Below are 18,742 nucleotides of genomic sequence, written 5' to 3' on the forward strand. Positions count from 1 at the left end.
AAAGCGCGAGATTACAGGCTGAGCCACTGAGCCTGGCCATGATAATTCTTTAACTTTTGCAACTATTGCAGCAGATGGACAAGTTACCAGTGATTTTTAGAAAACTGATGATACATTTTAATATTATTATTAGAAGGAAATTGCAAAATATCCATATTTAAACATCTTATTCAGAATTGTAAAGGCATTACGAAAGTGACCTATAAGATTGATTTTTGGTGTGTAAGACTAAAGATGTGTAAGATGCCTGTGCATCTCCTTTCGTTGGAAACTTTTTTGTGTTGAGTGTTACTTCAAAGCTTAGCTGAAGTGTTAAACTTTTTTTGTTTTGTGGATCAATGTATTGGTGTAAGTACACTTCATCCGTTTCAAATGATTTGTAATAATTATTACAAATATGATAATATCACAGAAATATTTGATGATAGTCTATGGTCTTGGTTTATTTTTCTCTCTAGTCTTAACTGTGGAGATCAAATTCTGTGCGTTCTTTTTTCTTCTTTCCCAGTTTGGATTATTTGTAGTTTGTGCATCCCAGAAGTTCAAGATTCAGAAAAACAAAAAACACTCTTTGGTTTAGTATTGTTGATTGGCCATATTTTTGTGTATTTTTTCCCTAGGTGGCACACGTGTTTAGAAGCTTGAGAATATAATGTTTTCCCTTGCTGTGGTTTTTAAGTGAGCTCTCATAGGCTTTTGACCCTATGTCTTGGGCTCAGCTCTTTACCTAGCATTCCCATAAGTAAACAAATGAATACTGAACATTTTTTTTGGTAATAATTAATTCAGTTGGTTCAAATTTGAAAGGTTCAAAAGGGTGAACAGTGAAGTTTCCATCCTGCCTTTTCCTGTTAGTAATCCACATTGCTTCTAAACCACTATTATATTGTTTTTTGGTGTATTCTCCCAGATTTATACTTTGCACATATATATTTAACTATATTCTCCCCACTGCCCCAAATATGGTACTGTATATTTTTCTGTACCATACCCTGCAAAAATTATTTCTATGCCTTTTTTACCCATCAAATATCTTTGAGACAGTCCCATATGAGTATATCAAGCTTCCTCATTTTCTCCAGTGGCTGCTTTTACTTTTAACCACTTCCATCAAAAGAGTTTGGGTCTATATCCTAATTTCAGTTGATTTTGCCAAATTGCTATTGTTGAGTTGTATCAATTTATGCTGCCACTAGTAATCTATGAGAACTCCTGTTTTTCTGTACTCTCAAATCATGCTATTTTTTGATGCTTGCTAATCTCAGTTAAAAAATGGTAGTTGAGTGTAGTTGTATTTTCATCTTTCTTTTGAGTGAAGATTAACATTTTAACCATCTGGTTAAACTATTATATAATTTTTCTATAAACTGAGATTTATCCATTTGACTTATTTTCTTTTTGTCTTTTGTTGGAACTCCTTATTTATTCAATAAGTCAGACCTTTCATGAGTTCTGAGTTAAACAAAAACTGATGTTGTAGCGGAAGTTGCTTCATTTCTAATTGAATTAAAAGCATATCAGTAACCCTTGGGATTTGGAGGACAGAGTTGCATATTGGATAATCAATCTACTTGAGTACCTTTCCCGGCCAGCAGAACTTTGGGGCCAGCAGTTTTGGAGGGGTTTATTGAGATTATATGGTTTGCTAAATAAATATATTTCAAATAGTCTCTGAGAGAAGGTAGCTTGCTCAAGAAATAGAATATTAATTTATCTTCTATGTTTTATTTCTTTTAAGATAATCTTGTAGCAGTGTTTTGAAGTCTCATATATATTAAAATTTCTATTAAATCAAACCTCAAAGTGATAGCATAATTTGTTTTCATTATGAAACATAAATGTCATAATTTCATATTTATGAAAAAATACATCAGATTATAGTAAGTCAGAGTAGCTTGAGGTTTCATAATACATACTTCATAGATGTGTTTTCATTTTAACTAAAGCTCCTAATTTTCCAAAGCTGAATTTTTGTTCAGTCTATGTTTGACTAGTGGGCCCAAGTTCTTTTCATGGCTGAGCCAGATATGATGGCATGATACAGACATATGATGGCCTGAATAGACTGGCAGATGAACCACTAAGTCCCGCTTTGTTAACTGATACATGGATAAATGGTAGCATATCTCAGAGAAATATTGTGAGAAATAACAACAATAAAATAAAGGTAATTGAGGCAGATTCTTGTGAAATTATCAGAAGAAAAACATGGTTAGGAAGATAGCTGCCACCACAAAACACAAACAAGACCAGGCATTTTAATTTACTGTTATTTAATAAAAATCAGCATGTTTGTAATACAAATTTTTCCTGCATTTATGAATGTATGTAAATATTTTAGTTATTGATTTAAAACATTTTCCTATAAATGAAGTGCTATGTAATAAAAATTAAATGGACTCTTTTAAACCAATAATTAAGGAAGGTTAAAAATACCACATTGCAGTGCTTCTCAAACTATCTCTGGTATAAAGGACCAACTTTTAAAAATGCTCAGTCCATCATGGATCAATACTTATGTAAAATGCAAACATAAACAAAAACAAATCCCCCAAAACCTCCAAAAATAAAATACCAAACCTCCAAAATCAAACTGAAATTTGAAACTGTGAAAGATAAAAATAAAAGCTCAAATCTTAGTTTGATTCAGTAGATAAAATTGTTTCGAAATTATAATTACAACAAGGAACTACAAAAGAATTGTTAAAACAGTGCACTTGTTTATTGGAAATGTGGATATAAAGCAACTAATATATTAATAAAATAATCCTCTCTTGTGGACTTAGCAATAAACACTGGAATGCAGACTGCGCTTTGAGCACCACTGCTTTTTTGGACTAGACAGCTGAGTTATTATGTTTCTGTTTATGTTTTATATTGGAACACAAAGACTTGCTCCCTTTCCCCTGCCTCTTTCTTTCTTTCTTTCTTTCTTTCTTTCTTTCTTTCTTTCTTTCTTTCTTTCTTTCTTTCTTTCTTTCCTTTCCTTCTTTCTCTTTCTCTCTTTCTTTCTCTCTCTCTTTCTTTCTTTCTCTCTCTTTCTTTCTCTCTTTCTTTCCTTCTTTCTTTCTTTCTTTCTCTCTTTCTTTCTCTCTCTTTCTCTCTTTCTTTCTCTCTCTTTCTTTCATCTCTTTCTCTCTCTCTTTCTCTTTCTCTCTTTCTTTCTCTTTCTCTCTTGCTTTTTTCTTTCTCTCTTTCTCTCTCTCTCTATTTCTCTCTTTTTTTCTCTTTCTCTCTCTCTCTCTTTCTCTCTGTCTGTCTCTCTGTCTTTCTGTCTTTCTTTCTTTCTCTCTCTCTCTCTCTTTCTTTATTTCTTTCTGTTGGAGTCTCACTCCTGTCGCCCAGGCAGGAGTGCAGTGGCACTCTCACGGCCACCGCAGCCTCGACCTACTGGGTTTAGGTAATCCTTCTGCCTCAGCCTTCCAAGTAGCTGGAGCTACAGACGCACATCACTATGCCTGGCTAATTTTTTGTGATTTATTGTAGAGACTACGTCTCATCCAGTTGCCCAGGCTGGTCTCAAACCCCTGGGCTCAGGCAGTCCTCTCGCCTCAGCCTCCCAAAGTGCTGGGATTATAGGCTGAGCCACCGCGCCTGGCCCCCTTGCCTTTTTCAACTTAGTATAAGGTACAGATTTTTCTTAATGGTATGAATCTGATCATTTAAGTGGGTTCAGTCACCTCGCTTTCAGTTTTTTAAATCCCTGTGTTCATTTTTAAAATATATATGTATTATTTTAAAGATATGGGATACAATTCAGGATTAGGTATACAAGTGGACATCATACAGGTAAAGTTTGGGCCTCCCTTTGGTCTCCACTTTGCCTGATTTGAGATCAGGTACCCTTATTGATGTTGTGTTTCCCCTCACCCCCACCCTGGCAATAGCAGGATACTACTATATAGTTTTATGGTAAATGTTCAGGATTCACTTATGAGTGAGAACATGTACTCTTCTTGTTTTTTGTGATAGATCACTAAGTATTATTGACTCTAAATCCACCCAACTTGCTGCGAAGTCCATATGTTTGTCCTTCTTTATGGCTGTGTAATATTTCATTGTGTATGTGTACCATATATTTTTTCTAATCCAGTCCAGTTTTGATGGGCAGCACAGTTGGGTCCATGTTTCTGCTATTGTGAATAGTGCTGCAATAAACATACGTGTACAGGTAACTTTTTGGTAGAATGCTTTGAGTTCCTCTGGGTATATTCCCAGAAGGGAGATTGCTGGGTCATATGAACAGTCAATTTCTAGTTCTTTCAGAAATCGTCACACTGTTTTCTATAGAGGTTAAACTTGTTTGCATTCCCACCAGCAGTGTAGAAGTGTTCCTACTTCTCTCAGCATCTGTTGTTTGTTTTATTAATGATGGCCCATTCTGGGGTTAGGTAGTATCTCAGTGTGGTTTTGATTTGCATTTCTCTGATGATTAGTGAAACTGAGCACTTTTTCATGTGTCTGTTGGCTGCCCATGTATCTTTTTTTGAGAGCCTGCTGGGCTCCCGTGATCCTTCCGCCTCAGTCTTCCCAGTAACTGGAACTACAGGTGCGTGCTACCTCTCCTGGCTAATTTTTTGATTTATTGTAGAGATGAGGTCTCGCCAAGTTGTCCAGGCGGGTCTTGAACCCGCTGGCTCAGGCAATCCACTCACTTCAGCCTCCCAAAGCGTGGGATTACAGACTGAGCCACCGAGCCCGGCTAAAAAAAAAAAAAAAAAAAAATTTTTTTAAGGAAATCTCATTCTGTCACCCAGGCTGGAGTGCAGTGGCATGCTCATGACCACCGCAACCTCAAGGTGGCCTGCTGGGCTCAGGCCACCCTTCTGCCTCAGCCTTCCAAGTAGCTGGAACTACAGGTGTGTGCCAGCATGCCTGGCTAATTTTTTGATTTATTGTAGAGATGAAGTCTCGCCAAGTTGCCCAGACTTGTCTCAAACCCCTGGGCTCAGGCAATCTTCTTGCCTCCCCCTCCCAAAGTGCTGGGATTACTGGCATGAGCCACCATACCTGGCCTTTTAAAAAAAATACGTATAACTTCAGGAAGTACTATCAGTAGACAAAGAGATCAAAGAGATTTAAATTATAACTTTTAAATATTACCCAACTAAATAATTTTAATAAATACTTTTAAAACCTTTTTTTTGTATTCCCAATTAAAGAAGCTTAAAAGTAGGACTTTGGCATTATCTTTGCATGAATTTGTGTAAGTTACTCGTGTGTATAGGTGGAAAGAAATGTGTATCATCTTTGCCTGTTTTCTTCTAGGGCAGTGCCTCTCCTGCAGTTACTTTTGGATGAAAGTATGCCCTTTTCCCAGTAGAAGATGGTGATCTTGGAGAATGACCATGGAGAAGGGGATGAGTTCTGGAGAAGGGCAGCCTTCCAGATCATCTCAGGTTTCAGCTGGTAAAACAGCAGTCAAAGAGTTGGAAGCAAAGTGGACCCATAAAGAGAAACGAGGGGGCTTTGTGCTGGTGCATGCAGGTAAGCCCTTTGGGGCTAAGCTGGAAGATGGCAATAATGTTGCCTTTTTTTTAAACCTTGAAGTACAGTGGGGAATTGCGTTTCACATCTTGAGGAGGCAAAACTGCCAGAGGAGTTAAAACCAGAGAGTTGAGTTCATTACTGTGAGGACCACCTTTACTTCCCAGTTATAAGATCTTATGATGACAGTTTTTCCTAGATCTTCGTCACTTCCCATCCCATTATTTAAATTAATCCCATATAATAGATATATTTAGGTTAAAACCAGACAAAATAGTTTTTAAACTCTGGTTTGTTTATGTTTTTAAAAATAATGTTGCTGAAAAAATTTTATTGACTCCACTATTAGTCTGTGGGCATCTTAAAAAATCTTACAAAATCTTCAAGCTAGTTTGCTTTCTTAATATTATAGATGGGGAAACTTAATGCCAGAGAGATTAAGTCACTTTACTCATACTGCTAGGTGCTAGAGCCAGGCTAAGAAATGCCTAAGTAGGACCTACGTCTCGGTCTAGTGTGCCTGGCACTGCATCAGCCTGTGATCTCTCTACTTGAGAGGACCATGAGCCAGACACAGTCCCCTGTCTTTGAAAGGCCTTGGGATTCAGAGCAGTGTAGCTTTGCCCAGGTCTGTTCAGCAGGCTCTTTTTCCTTTGGCCATTTTATTTTCCTGCATTCAGAGTCTAAACTCCATGATCTCTGTGAAGAGGGAAGTATTGTCTGGATCGCCTTTTAACTTTCCCCAGACAATTAAGCAATATGGGTACAGGATCAACTTTGATATGGAGTGAGGAGTGGATCTGTTTACTTTTGTAACTGATGTCCTGTCTGGCCATTAACCTTTTGTTATATCTAGGCTAGACAACCTGGGAAATCTTATAGGAATCTAGTACAGAGAATCTAAAAATATAAAAATGCACCAAGTTTAACTTCCCGTTCTCACAAGTGCTTTTAGAAAGAGAAGCTTTTTTAGAATCCAGTTAAAAGTAGTCCTGGGACTAGAACTACTGCCTTCAGACTCCTAGTCTGTGTTCTTTCTATTACGCCATGTTGATGGTATATCTTCTATGGTACCCAGTTATTGTATTCAGAGTGTGGGCTTGGAACACGTACAAGAAAGGTCTGAATTTTGTAACAAACAATAATGTAGGAAGGATCGCCAGAGCCCAGCAGGTCAAGGCTGCCTGTGGTGGCTGGGAGCGGCCACCGCATTCCCGTCTGGGCGACAGAGTGAGACTCCAACTCAAAGAAATAAAAATAAATTAAAAAAAATAAAATAAACAAAAAAAAATAACGTAGAACTTTTGATTAGTGGGAAAGTGTCACTTTCTATGACTATCATGGCTCTGTCCCCCCACTTTTAGACACAGACTTTATGGTAAGGGCTCTGCCAACCTTAAGTAATGAGATTCAGAAAATATGCTTCAGTATAGAGTTTATTCACATGAAGAGCTTGAAATTAGCCACCTGGGAAGTACCAACTCCAAACAAACGGGATCAGTGTTCCAAAGTGGAGAAGTTAAGGTTTCATTTGTATAGTCAGAGAAAGATGTTCCAGCAGGGTTGCAATATTTCCATAGGGGGCCAGTGCATATGTTACAATGATTTGATTGGCTACAGGTTACAACCTTCTAAGGAAGATTATTTGATTCCTTGTTGAGGAATAGTGATCTGAGAGTCTTATCTTTGGTGTCATTTGGTCTTCCTAATTATTTACAGGGGAAAAAAAGGCAGAAGTTGCAGCTGCATGACTCAGGCTGCATAGCTGAGAATAATTTAAAGTCGCAATAGTTTTAAATTGGAATTATTTAATTTCTTTTTTTCTTTTTTGAGTTGGAGTCTCACTCTGTTGCCCAGACTGGAGTGCAGTGGCCACTCCCGGCTACTGCAGCCTTGACCTGCTGGGCTCCAGCGATCCTTCCGCCTCAGCCTTCCAAGTAACTGGAACTATAGGTGCGTGCTACCACGCCCAGCTAGTTTTTGATTTATTGTAGAGATGAGGTCTCGCCAAGTTGCCCAGGCAGGTCTCGAACCCATGGACTCAGGCAATCCACTCACCTCAGGCTCCCAAAGCACAGGATTACAGGCTGAGCCACCGAGCCCAGCTAGGAATTGTTTAATTTCACACTCTCAAGCAAAGTTGGTTGTTGAGCCAGCTGTAAGAGTAGGAGATCTGAGTTATGGTAGGAAATTGTGTGGATTAAGAGTGCTCTCACTTCTAAATTATTAGAAGGTCAGACAGAGTGAGTGTGTAGAAGTATATAGCTTGCATGCATAAAGGACAAAAATTCAAACCCTCATTCAGTGTAGAGCGGTTTTTTTTTTTTTTAAGCACTAGAGTGGACTTGCCCAAACTGTAGTCATTTGAATAGTAGATTCTTGATTTTTCCCAGTTCTGTATACTGCCTATGCTGTTTTATATAATGTTAAAACAAACACTTTTTTATCTTCCACATTTGAAAGATGAAGCTTATATTTACTTACATGAAATGCAGTATCAGTATCACTGGCATAAAGAAAAAAATAACTTTAAACAATTATACAAACAAAGCAGTATAATTAAATTTTAACTAGAGCCTATTGTGTGTCAGGGGCCTGGATCCTGAACCTGTCTTGCCATTGTTAAACAGGGAAATTAGCCAGGTGCGGTGGTTTATGCCTGTAATCCCAGTGCTGTGGGAGGCTGAGGCCAGAGAATTGCCTGAGCTCAAGGGTTCTAGACCAGCCTGGGCAACTTGGTAAGACCTCATCTCTACAATAAATCAAGCGTTAGCCAGGTATGGTGGTGCACACCTGTGGTTCCACCTACTTGGAAGGCTAAGGCAGAAGAACTGCCTGAGTCTAGCAGGTCAAGGTTGAGGGGGCTGTAAGCATGCCACTGCACTCCAGCCTGGGCGACAGAGTGAGACTCCGATTGGGGGTGAGGGGGAGACCAAAAAACACAGGGAAATTAGCAAGTGTTAGCCAAGTATTAAAGATATACGGGGGCCATGCTGAGAGACTTTTTCCCTATTCTGTCAGAAAGACTTACATGCTAATGCTATTTAATGCCCTCATTCATACACTAAAGTCATGTATTTGGCAGTAGCATCCCATGCTTTGGTAAACACTGCTGAAAGATTGGGGCTTCTGAGATCTACCACCATAGACCTGGAATCTTGAGAAACCAGGTTAAGCTGAAATCTTGAGAAACTAGGTTAAGATTTGGGTGGATTCCAGTCGTTTGGGTATGTTCTTGTTACCATAATTTTGTGGGTCAATTCTTTCTTTACCTTGAGGAAGAGTGGACTGGGTTTGTGTTAGAGTTTGCAGAGTCACAGGAGGAGTAGTGAGGCCAGAGATGTAGTTCTTAACCTTCCTTACTTTGGACCCCTGTCAAGCTTTGGGAGTGGGTGGGGGATAGGACTTGGATTAGAGGACTAATCATCAAGAGAGTTTAAGGGCTCTTGTCTTGTTTCCTTCTTGTTTATTCTCAAGTTTCTAAGCAAGTCTGAATCTTTCTGGGACGCACATTTTTTTCAGAGCCATTCTCTTGAGGAAGTTTCTAGGTAATTTGATTAAAACACAGGATCCACCAGGAATTCTAATAGACAGTTGGGAATGTGCTATCACTGAGGTTTCAGAGACACACTGAGCTACATTCCAGGAGGGGAGAGGGATGTAAAGTGTTTGTAGAGGAGTAGTGGAATTTGTGGTAGTTGTGGATAGAGACCCTTCTACTTGAAATGTTATACAGAAGCTACCTAGCTTTCTGAAACTATTTTTAAGAATTCTGAGCCGGGCTCGGTGGCTCAGCCTGTAATCTTGCACCTTTGGGAGGCTGAGGTGAGTGGATTGCCTGAGCCCACGGGTTCGAGACCTGCCTGGGCAGGCGAGACCTCATCCCTACAATAAAATAAAAAAATTAGCCAGGCGTGGTAGTGCGTACCTGTAATTCCGGCTACTTGGAAGGCTGAGGCGGAAGGATCACTGGAGCAGGTCGAGGCTGCGGTGGCGGTGAGCGGCCACTGCACTCCAGTCTGGGCGACAGAGTGAGACTCCAACTCAAAAAAAAAAAAAAAAAAGGTTCTGTATTTTGGACAGTCATTTCCCACATGGTCAGGGTTTGCTAAAGAGCAACAGAGAGGAACTTGAAGGGACCTTGTCCCTGACACCTTCTTCGTTATCTATTCCAGACCAAAATAACTCCTGATTTTGGAGAGAGGTTCTCGAAAGGAGGAGTGGAGAGAGCCATGGCGAAACCTCTCTAGGGACATGAGCTACTCTGCTGCCTTTGGCAGAAAAAGAGCTTTTGAAAAAGGAAATAAGGCATTTTATTAAAAAGGCTTATGTTAGAGAAATAAATTATACAACTCCCATACAGTTAGAGCAATAGTTTTGTTTTCACTAAGATAGCATCAGTTTGTATGGACCATTTATATAATATAAACAATATCTCTGATATTTTAATAACTAATAATTGGTTTTTATTTTTCTATTGCAGGTGCAGGTTATCATTCTGAATCCAAAGCCAAGGAATATAAACATGTATGCAAACGAGCTTGTCAGAAGGTATAAACACAATGTATATGATCTAAGCATTTCTGTTCTGAACATAAAGTAGCTTTACCTTGAAATTTAACATTTTAAGGTTGCATTTATAGAACAGTGTTCTGCTTGGACCACAAAATTGTTTTTCTCATTTTTGTAGAGTCTTGTTTTTTGTGCTTTTAATTCTCCAAATGATGCTCAGCTCTTTCCCCTCCTTTCCCAGGTTAAAGCCTGTATTTTTGGACTTGTGGTCACATAATCATGTCTCTTTTAATCTTTGCAAAGACGTTGAACTCTACAGAAGGGTAGGGAAAACAGCTTAAAGGCAGCCAATGTGTCTTTCCACAAATGGAAGAAAAAATAAATTAAAACTAAAATGGGTGCTTTTCTTAGAGAGATTATCTTGTACTTTTTCCTTCTCTTTTTCATTACATATTTTGTATCATAGGAAATTCATTGTCATTCCTGAGTTCAGCTTTGCCCTTATGCTCAGTAGTGCTTTTTTTCCCATTGTTTTTTGAGGTATTTCTAAATTGTTGAATATTTAATGTGGGACAGGAATGGACTCAGAAGAAATATTGTTTGTTTTTATTTTGATCCTGACTATATACTCTTGTAGGCAAACCTTTCATTACTTTTTATGCAAATGGAATGTTAATTGGATATTATATGTCGAGTAATATGGGTTTCCTCTTAGCTCTTTTCATTTATATTTACATAACATTTAAAAGAAGATTATACCTTATCAGTGATCCAAGCTTATTTTATGAATAAATAAATAAGAATATTTTGTTATAGAGTTCATTTTTTTGAAATTTGTAATAATAAAGCTCTAAGTTCTCTAAGCTGTTTTATATTTTTTCTAATTTTTCAAAGTGTGAAATTTTTTCTTTATCTGGAAAAAATAAATTTTACTCTCATATAACTACAGTTGTATAAGTCTAATACATTTGAACTGTATTATTAGCCTTTTCATTTTATGCAGTGAATGAACCTCTTAAAAGTTAAATGAAGAATACAATTCTTAGTTTTTGAGCTTGCTTTTTGTAGACTAAATTGGAGCTTTAATAGTTCATTTAGAAACCAATTTCCCTTCTCTCTCCTCTCTTTATTTGTGCTTAAGAAAACCTTTATTCTCTGTAGCTTACACTGCAAAATATTATGATTTATCTTGGTATAAAGTATGTTATAGTATCAAAAATATTTTTATCAAAATGTATGTTTCTGTCTAAAGAAGCTGTCTTGCTCTGTGACTGAGTATGGGTATGGGTGTGGAGAATGCTAACAGTGGAAGGAGAAAAAAATTAGTTTAGCTTGAAATTCAGTTATCTGTAAAATATATATTGGCAGGATATTTGAACCAAACTAAATTGATATAATTTCTGTGGCTATTTTAATTGCCTTATGATGAATGACGCTTACTAAGTTCCTTGTGCTGTACATTTAATGGCTAGATTTTATTCATATTTTCAATTAGAATAATATTAAGTGAGCTGTATCATAAACAAACATGATATTAAATGCTTGTTTTCCATTTAAGTAGTTTATATCTTAGAGTATGGAATGAAAGTAGTGATCAGTTTTTATTAACTAAATGTCTCTTACACTTCTTTTAAGTCTTTGAAAAGTTTTTGGGTATGATTGAGAAGTTGTGGTTTCACATGAATAATCTCTCCCTTTGTTTTCATAGGCAATTGAAAAACTACAAGCTGGTGCTCTTGCAACAGATGCAGTGACTGCAGCACTGGTGGAACTTGAGGTATTTCTTTTTTGTTTTGTTTAAGGTATTTGTGAGTTTATGGTCATTGTTCTTAAGTGGCAGGAAACTGCTGAGTTACTCAACTACAAATGATTTGACCAGTGAAGAAGTCTCTGATATGTTGTTAGGTTGTTTTCATTGGAGACTTTTTCTGAGTAATGTAAAAGTTGGTTAACCTCCTTTCTTTACTCATTTTTATGAGATTCATGAATACAAAAGTTAATGATGATTGGATACATAAATTTCCTAAATAGTATCAGTTGGAAAATCTTAACATTAACTCCCCAAAAGTGATTTATATTCTGTTGTTTAAAAAACAAAGCAAAATTCCAACTATCTACAAGTGTCTACAGTAGAAGAGGAAGTTTCCTTTTGAACCTGACCGTTAGATATATACCCTGAAGCCAAGTACTATGAAGTATGGTTTGTTCCAGTGTGATAGTTAGGTCTGTCTCTAATATGCTGTGGATATTGAGGAAGCAAGTAGAGAGCCTCTCAAGTTTGTTATAATTTTTTGTATTTCAGAGTTAGGTTCTTTCAGTTCTCTTAATCTGGAACCTTGATGAGTTTGTATAGGGGATATTGAGGTCTTCAGAAGACTGACTTCATGCTCAAACTTAGAGAAGATAGATCTGTGTTAGTCAGTTGAGAGGATTATTGTGAACAAATATTTTTCTGATTGAAAAGACTTTTTGGAAAATCAGGTAAACATGAAGCTAAAATAGTTTGATGGAGGAGGGGATAGTTAAAGTTGACACTTCCAAGATGATTGGATTGTGGCCCTTGTGTTCAGACTCTCGTACCAGGACACCCATCCTGCCATGCCTTTTCCTGTGAAAATTGCCCAGGCCATGTTTTCTGTATATTTTCTTGCTGAATTGTGATGCTGAGCCTTTGATCATGCTTTGTAGATTTTAATCTCTCTTGGTAATGCCTTTAGCTTGATCCTAATGTAGTCAAGGATGGTGAACATATATGGTGGGTGCCAGTTCTATGGTAGTTTGATCCCTGAGGCATCTGACATGGGGGTGTTTGATGCCCACCTATTGTGACTTATATATTTTGTACTAGCTCTACTAGTCGGTAGCCATGTGTCCTTTGGTATGTCACAGCCTGTCCTTGACTCAGTTTCCCCATTTATAATAAAAGAATAATAATTCCTACTTCATTGAATTGTGACGATTACCTGAATTAATATGTGACAATCTCTTAGAACAGTGTGTGGAACATAGTAAGCACATAGTAACTGTTAGCAATTATTACTGTTATCAGCCTTTGAAAATGAGGCGAATATATATGTTAACAATTAATGATAAGTTTTACAGCATCAAAGGAAGGTTAATAATATGTTGTAAATAAAAGGAGAAAAACGACACAAGAAAGATTGATGTACTTACCACCAAATCTTACCTTTACTCAAAACATACAAAGAGGGCTTTGTCTAATTTAATTCAATTGTTTTTTAAACATTCTTCTCCTTTGTGCAGAAGGTAATGTCTTGAGATTACTGGTGCATGTAGTCAGTGTGCTCTGGGGAAATGAGTAGCTGGGGAATATACTATAATGACTACTATGAATATAAAATTGAATAAAATTAAGTTTTTATTCTCATCTTAGAATAACTATATTTTTTAAAAGTCTTGCTTATGTTGAAAATTGCATTTCATTTTTCCCCAGTGATGAATCTGACTTTTATTTTATTTATTTATTTTTTGAGTTGGAGTCTCACTCTGTTGCCCAGACTGGAGTGCAGTGGCCGGGAGTGATCCTTCCGCCTCAGCCTTCCAAGTAGCTAGAATTACAGGCATGCGCTACCACGCCCGGCTGATTTTTTTGATTTATTGTAGAGATGGGGTCTCGCTGCCCAGGTGGGTCTCAAACCCGTGGGCTCAGGCAGTCCACTCACCTCAGCCTCCCAAAGTGTGGGATTACAGGCTGAGCCACTGAGCCCAGCTATGTTGATAGTTTAAAAGCTAGTAAGGCTAACTAACTGGAAGAATTTTCCTGAATCTTATCTATTATGTTGGAAGTCATGCTTATACTGCCCCCTGCAGTTTCTGTTACCTTGCATAGTTGTGATTCATCACCTTAAAATTGGATAGGTTTTCAAGCGAAGAGTTCAGTTGAAGAAGTATTGTAATATTTTGGATCAGTGGAAAGATATAAGAAAATTGGATTCTAATATTTTCTCTACTTAGATATAAGTAACTATATTGAGTCCTTTCAATATACTGAAAAATTCCAGAGAGCCTGATTTATACTGTATTATGTTTAATTCAAAGATGAACATTTATCTTTAGTTTTGGTCAGTCTATTCAGTTAGGTCTTGTCCTAATTATTGAATAGATATGAGCAGTCATCATACATTTCCCTTTTGACTTTGGAATATACTTTTTGATTTAAAAAAACTACATTTTAAAACTTACCTGTTATATGATTATTTAGGCAGATATTAAAATTGGTGTGAATTCCTCGAATACTAATTCTGGATTGAAATAACACAATGGTTTAGTGATCTTATTGACTGGAAAGGATATTTGGCTTTGTATTTTTAAAAGGTGATAATTTGTACTTTCCCAAACAGTGAAAAGTACATTGATCTAACTCGATAAAATGGAGGAGGAAGAGACAAGATGAACTATATCACACACACCCTGAAGGAACTTTTCTAGGCCACCTAGACGTCATTTTTGAGCTTTTCTTAGAAACCACTAATCTTGTATGATTTCATTTTTCATGTCCATCAGTACAGAAAGGGGGTGTCATCCTAAGCCTATCACTTCTGGACACGAGAAGGGGACTTTTCTTTATTTAAATACAAGGGGGGGAGTTGGGTACAAAAAGTTCCTACCTATTAAACTGACCGGCTTCTCCCTTTAGGGTTTTGGGAGGGAAGGTGACTGCTCCTGTGTGAGAGGTGTTCTACAGTATGGAAATGAAAAAGATATGACTACAAAGTGAATTTTGTTTATCTTCAAAATGTGGGGAAAGAAATGGAAAGGTCAGTTTATAGATCATATTTTAATGATTTATTTTAAAATTAATTTGGCCCCACTGTATTATACAGTTTTTTAAAGATTATCTTTATAGTGGATGAGAAAGGAATTTCTATTCATTGGATATTACAACTCTGGTTTTACCCACAGCAGATAAGATTAATGTGAAACAATTTGATCTTCATATCTGGGACTTTACATTTGGAAGATAGTTGCTTTCTTGGCTGCTTTTGAAATAGTTTTGGTACAGGTAATGATAATGGACTTAAAATTTCAGACCATAATTTGGCACATTTCACATAGTAAAGCTTCTGATGTGAATTTCTTTGAGGAAATTGGCTATAGATCTGGATGAGTCCTGATGCCATCCTTTTCTTTGGATTGGTCCTAAAGTAGAAAGTGTTTCATAGGTTCTTATTGAAAATGAACTGTTCCTAAAAGACTTATTGAAGCTCCTTTTGCACATTGATATTTTTCTTTAAAAAGTGCTAACACCTGGTTTTAAAAAGCCTAGTGAGGAATAATAGGCGAAATATGAATGACATACTTTTGGGAGGTTATTTGTAGTCTTGTGTGAGGAAGCTAATGAATCTAGCTGAAATTTTGAAGATCTTGTAACCTTTTAAAAATTTTGGTTAATTTAATTTGAAAACTGGTTACTTTGGTAGATGGAATACTGTGTATTAAGAATAGTGATAGGAATAGCTTTTAAATTTTATATAGTGAAAAGCAAATTACAGTCTCCTTTGTTAAAAATTTTGTTGAACTTATGTTACTAAAAATGAACCTTGCGGTTCTTTTGTTCACTTAATGCATCCTTTAAGGCTTCCTATGGTCAGGGGAGATACTTATTCATGGTTGAAACTGATTTATTGTCCAAATTCTTTAGCATTTATAGAGCAGATTGTATTGGGCCAAGTTTTTATATCATTCTGTTAAAAACAGTTCATTGTCTTTGGATCTCTGTATAATCCAAATAATGCTTGCTTATAAACTCTAGGGAAGTCTTTTAAGAAGTAACTCTTATCCCGATGGTGGATATTTGGGGATATAACAGAAAGAAAGTAGACATTTGCATTATTATATATTTATATTATTATATATAATAACATTTACATTTGTCTGTATCTCTACCTCTTCTTATACTCAGAAACAGCTCTGGACTTTTTAGAAGCAGAAATCTCCAGATTGTTCATCACTGCTTAATAGTCTATTGTAGGTAGACCCAAAGTCCAGGCCTCTGTGTATCTGAAGGATTAGTTCATATTCCCTTCCCTGGGCTTTGTAGTTCCTGTGAAATTGTCTCTGTATCTCAGGGGAACAGAGAAAATACCTAAGACTTGTCAGTCCTTGAAATGCCCAATGGTCTTGGAGATGGTGTGCATTACTGCTGGCTTATGGGCATACTTAGGACAGAAGGGGACTTTGGGAAGAGATGGTATAGTCCCCCTTTCTTCACCAAACTTATAGCAGGTTTGCTTGTGGGATTTCTCTGTGAGCATATGCTTAATTACACCCTCCTCTCTATCCTACTTCAGTCATTTGGTTTTTATTGTAAAAAAAAAAAAAAGGAGGGGACACATGCCTTAAGTTCCTTTCTGTTCATTTGAGAGGTGAAACATTATTTAAATAAATGAACATCTCCATTCTCCTGCACACTTTTGTTTTGCAGAAATAATATTTTTATCAGCAGAGTGAGCCCTTGCTCCCTCCTCCTCACCCATCTCCTATAGAGCTGACCACATTGGAAAAACAGCTTGATGCATTTAGCTCACATATATGGCTAAGTGCTCATTAACTATAATTTGGCTGGTGAGTCTAATTTTAGACCTGCCCTTCTTAAAAGTCTCATTTTTGTATTCCATTGATAATATCTTTTATCCTCTGTTATGGGGAGTGTGTTTTTGTATATGTGATGTAGAAGATTTACCTTTTTTCATTTGTAGAACTTACAGTATTTTCATTGCATGAAATTTGAGTTTTGATCTTAGATGCTTTTTTCCTTTTTTTAAAACCTGATATCATTAATTATTTCAGAGACCCTGTTTTGCCTGTTTAGCAGTATATCCAGTGGTGCTTCAGTATTTCTGTGTATTCTAGCTGTTTATGGAGTCTTTATGTTTCTCTGCATTTTTTTGTTTTATTTTTTGAGGTGTATACACACAGTTACACTTCATGGAGTTGCGTCCAGCCAAGTATCCATGTTCTTCTTGTGAAGAGGCAGAGAAAATCACCTCTCCCAAGAATTTCCATCTTCTGAACAAGGGAAATGTGCCCTGAAGAGCTGTATGCAGATGGGAGGCAACTTGTTTGCTTGTTCTGCTGCTAGAGCATTGATTTAATTAGAAGACAGGCTGTGGGTGGCCATGTGCAGACAAAGAAGCACCAGACAGAGCCCAGTTAGCCTGGGACAGTAAAAGTAAGTTACACTCTTTTTAAAACACTTTTTTGAGTACTGATGCTGATTCTTGCCTTTGGTACTGAGGGGCAACTTGTAACTTACTGTTTGTGTTTACACGTTAGGTACATCTGTTCTTTTCTAAGATCCTAGAAATGAAGCATGTTCTTTAGCACAAAGTACCTTTTTAATGGAAAGGCAGTGATTTTTTTTCTACTTTTTTCTTTAATAATAAGAAAGAAAATTGAATCAATTACTACATTCTATTAATTTTACACTGCATCAAAACCCTGTATTAACTTTTGAACAGTCCAAACACTTGCAGAGTTTGCTGTGTTTGACTTTGTACTTATGGTAACATAAAGAATTATTTCAGCCTTCTCTGTCCATTTCTTAATGAGCTGTGTGGACTTCATCAGATGTATTCATCTTGGCTAAATCTGTTAGGAGATATGGCCCAAGATCAGACTTAGCATTTCCTGAGGATCATTTATGTGTGAGCCTTTATTTTTCTCTGGGAGTTGTTGCTCTTAATAATACATTTTGTAATTCAGTTTTGAGCTACTTAAAATTACAAATGGTAGTATGGTAGAATTGGTGGTAATCCTGTGTTTTGACTATGTGGAGGCAATTTAGGCTTTTGGACTTTGGAGTGTAAAATGTATTCTACTCCCATATTAGTAGGGAGATTCACAAAAGGGATTTAATTAGATTCATTGGTCCTGAGATTTATAATTTAAAAAAAAAATTCATTCTGTGTGTGTGTATGTTTTGTGTTTGGATCTGCATCTGTTTTATGTTCTAATATCTTTTTTTTTTTGCTTGTTGTTGCTCTTGGTAATGATGGAGCTAGGCAAGATGATTTTTCTGTGTTCAATAAAATCACAGGTTGATATAATGATATTTAATTTAAAAGACTATCTCTTGAATGTAAGTTTTTTTTTTTTTTTTTTGCACCTCTCAAATCTAGGCCTTTATTCAAATTCTTGAAAAGAATGAAGAAGAAACTTAAATTACATGATTTTTAAGAATCCCATCTCAAGTTTCTAAATCTTCCTTCAAAGTAGAGCAAAACTTAGTTTAAATTTTTTTTTCATTATTTGTGACTGCCTGTCAGTCTAGTTTCCCTCCCTCCCCCTTCCCCTTCCTCCCTTCCTCCCTTCCTCCCTTCCTCCCTTCCTCCCTTCCTCCCTTCCTTCCTTCCTTCCTTCCTTCCTTCCTTCCTTCCTTCCTTCCTTCTTTCCTTCCTTCCGTGTGTAGCAGACTATATCTAAGTGTTAGAATAATGAAGGATTGCATCTCACTATAGAAAACAGCTTAAAATTGAATCCTAAACATCCCAGTTGATAAAAGTTCTTTGACTATTCCCATTTCCAGGCAGTTTTTACTGGCAGTCATTCTCACTTAGAGTCCAGCCTTTGGCATGGTGTACACATTTCCTGACATGCTTATACCGTAACACAGGGCATCAACACTGTAACACATTCAAGTGGGAAGCCTATTTATGTTTCCCTTTCCTAGAGTATGTGCAGATGTTAACAACATTTTCTAGTGGGTTGGAAGTCTTTTTTA

The 18,742-nt window shown here is 36.8% G+C and overlaps 1 protein-coding gene across 5 annotated transcripts in view; it reads left to right on the top strand.

Moving 5' to 3' along the window:
* The window catches only part of TASP1 (taspase 1), a 261,197-nt gene that overhangs the window by 4,979 nt on the left and 237,476 nt on the right, over positions 1-18,742 (top strand). For 4 of the 5 annotated variants that reach the window (XR_504437.1, XM_008060150.1, XM_008060151.1 and 1 more), the window contains exons 2-4: positions 5,269-5,487; positions 9,971-10,038; positions 11,708-11,776. Coding sequence is in view for 3 of the 5 variants with exons in the window: in XM_008060150.1 (XP_008058341.1) it covers positions 5,343-5,487; positions 9,971-10,038; positions 11,708-11,776 (282 nt within the window). In the remaining 2 variants the exon portion in view is untranslated. Of the gene's footprint in view, positions 1-5,268; positions 5,488-9,970; positions 10,039-11,707; positions 11,777-16,924; positions 17,192-18,742 lie in introns of all 5 variants that reach the window. The other variant, XM_021713422.1, reaches the window with a different exon arrangement.

This window comes from Carlito syrichta, unplaced genomic scaffold, assembly GCF_000164805.1.
Source record: "Carlito syrichta isolate Samal-C Ts95f unplaced genomic scaffold, Tarsius_syrichta-2.0.1 Scaffold304542, whole genome shotgun sequence".
Taxonomy (NCBI): domain Eukaryota; kingdom Metazoa; phylum Chordata; class Mammalia; order Primates; family Tarsiidae; genus Carlito; species Carlito syrichta.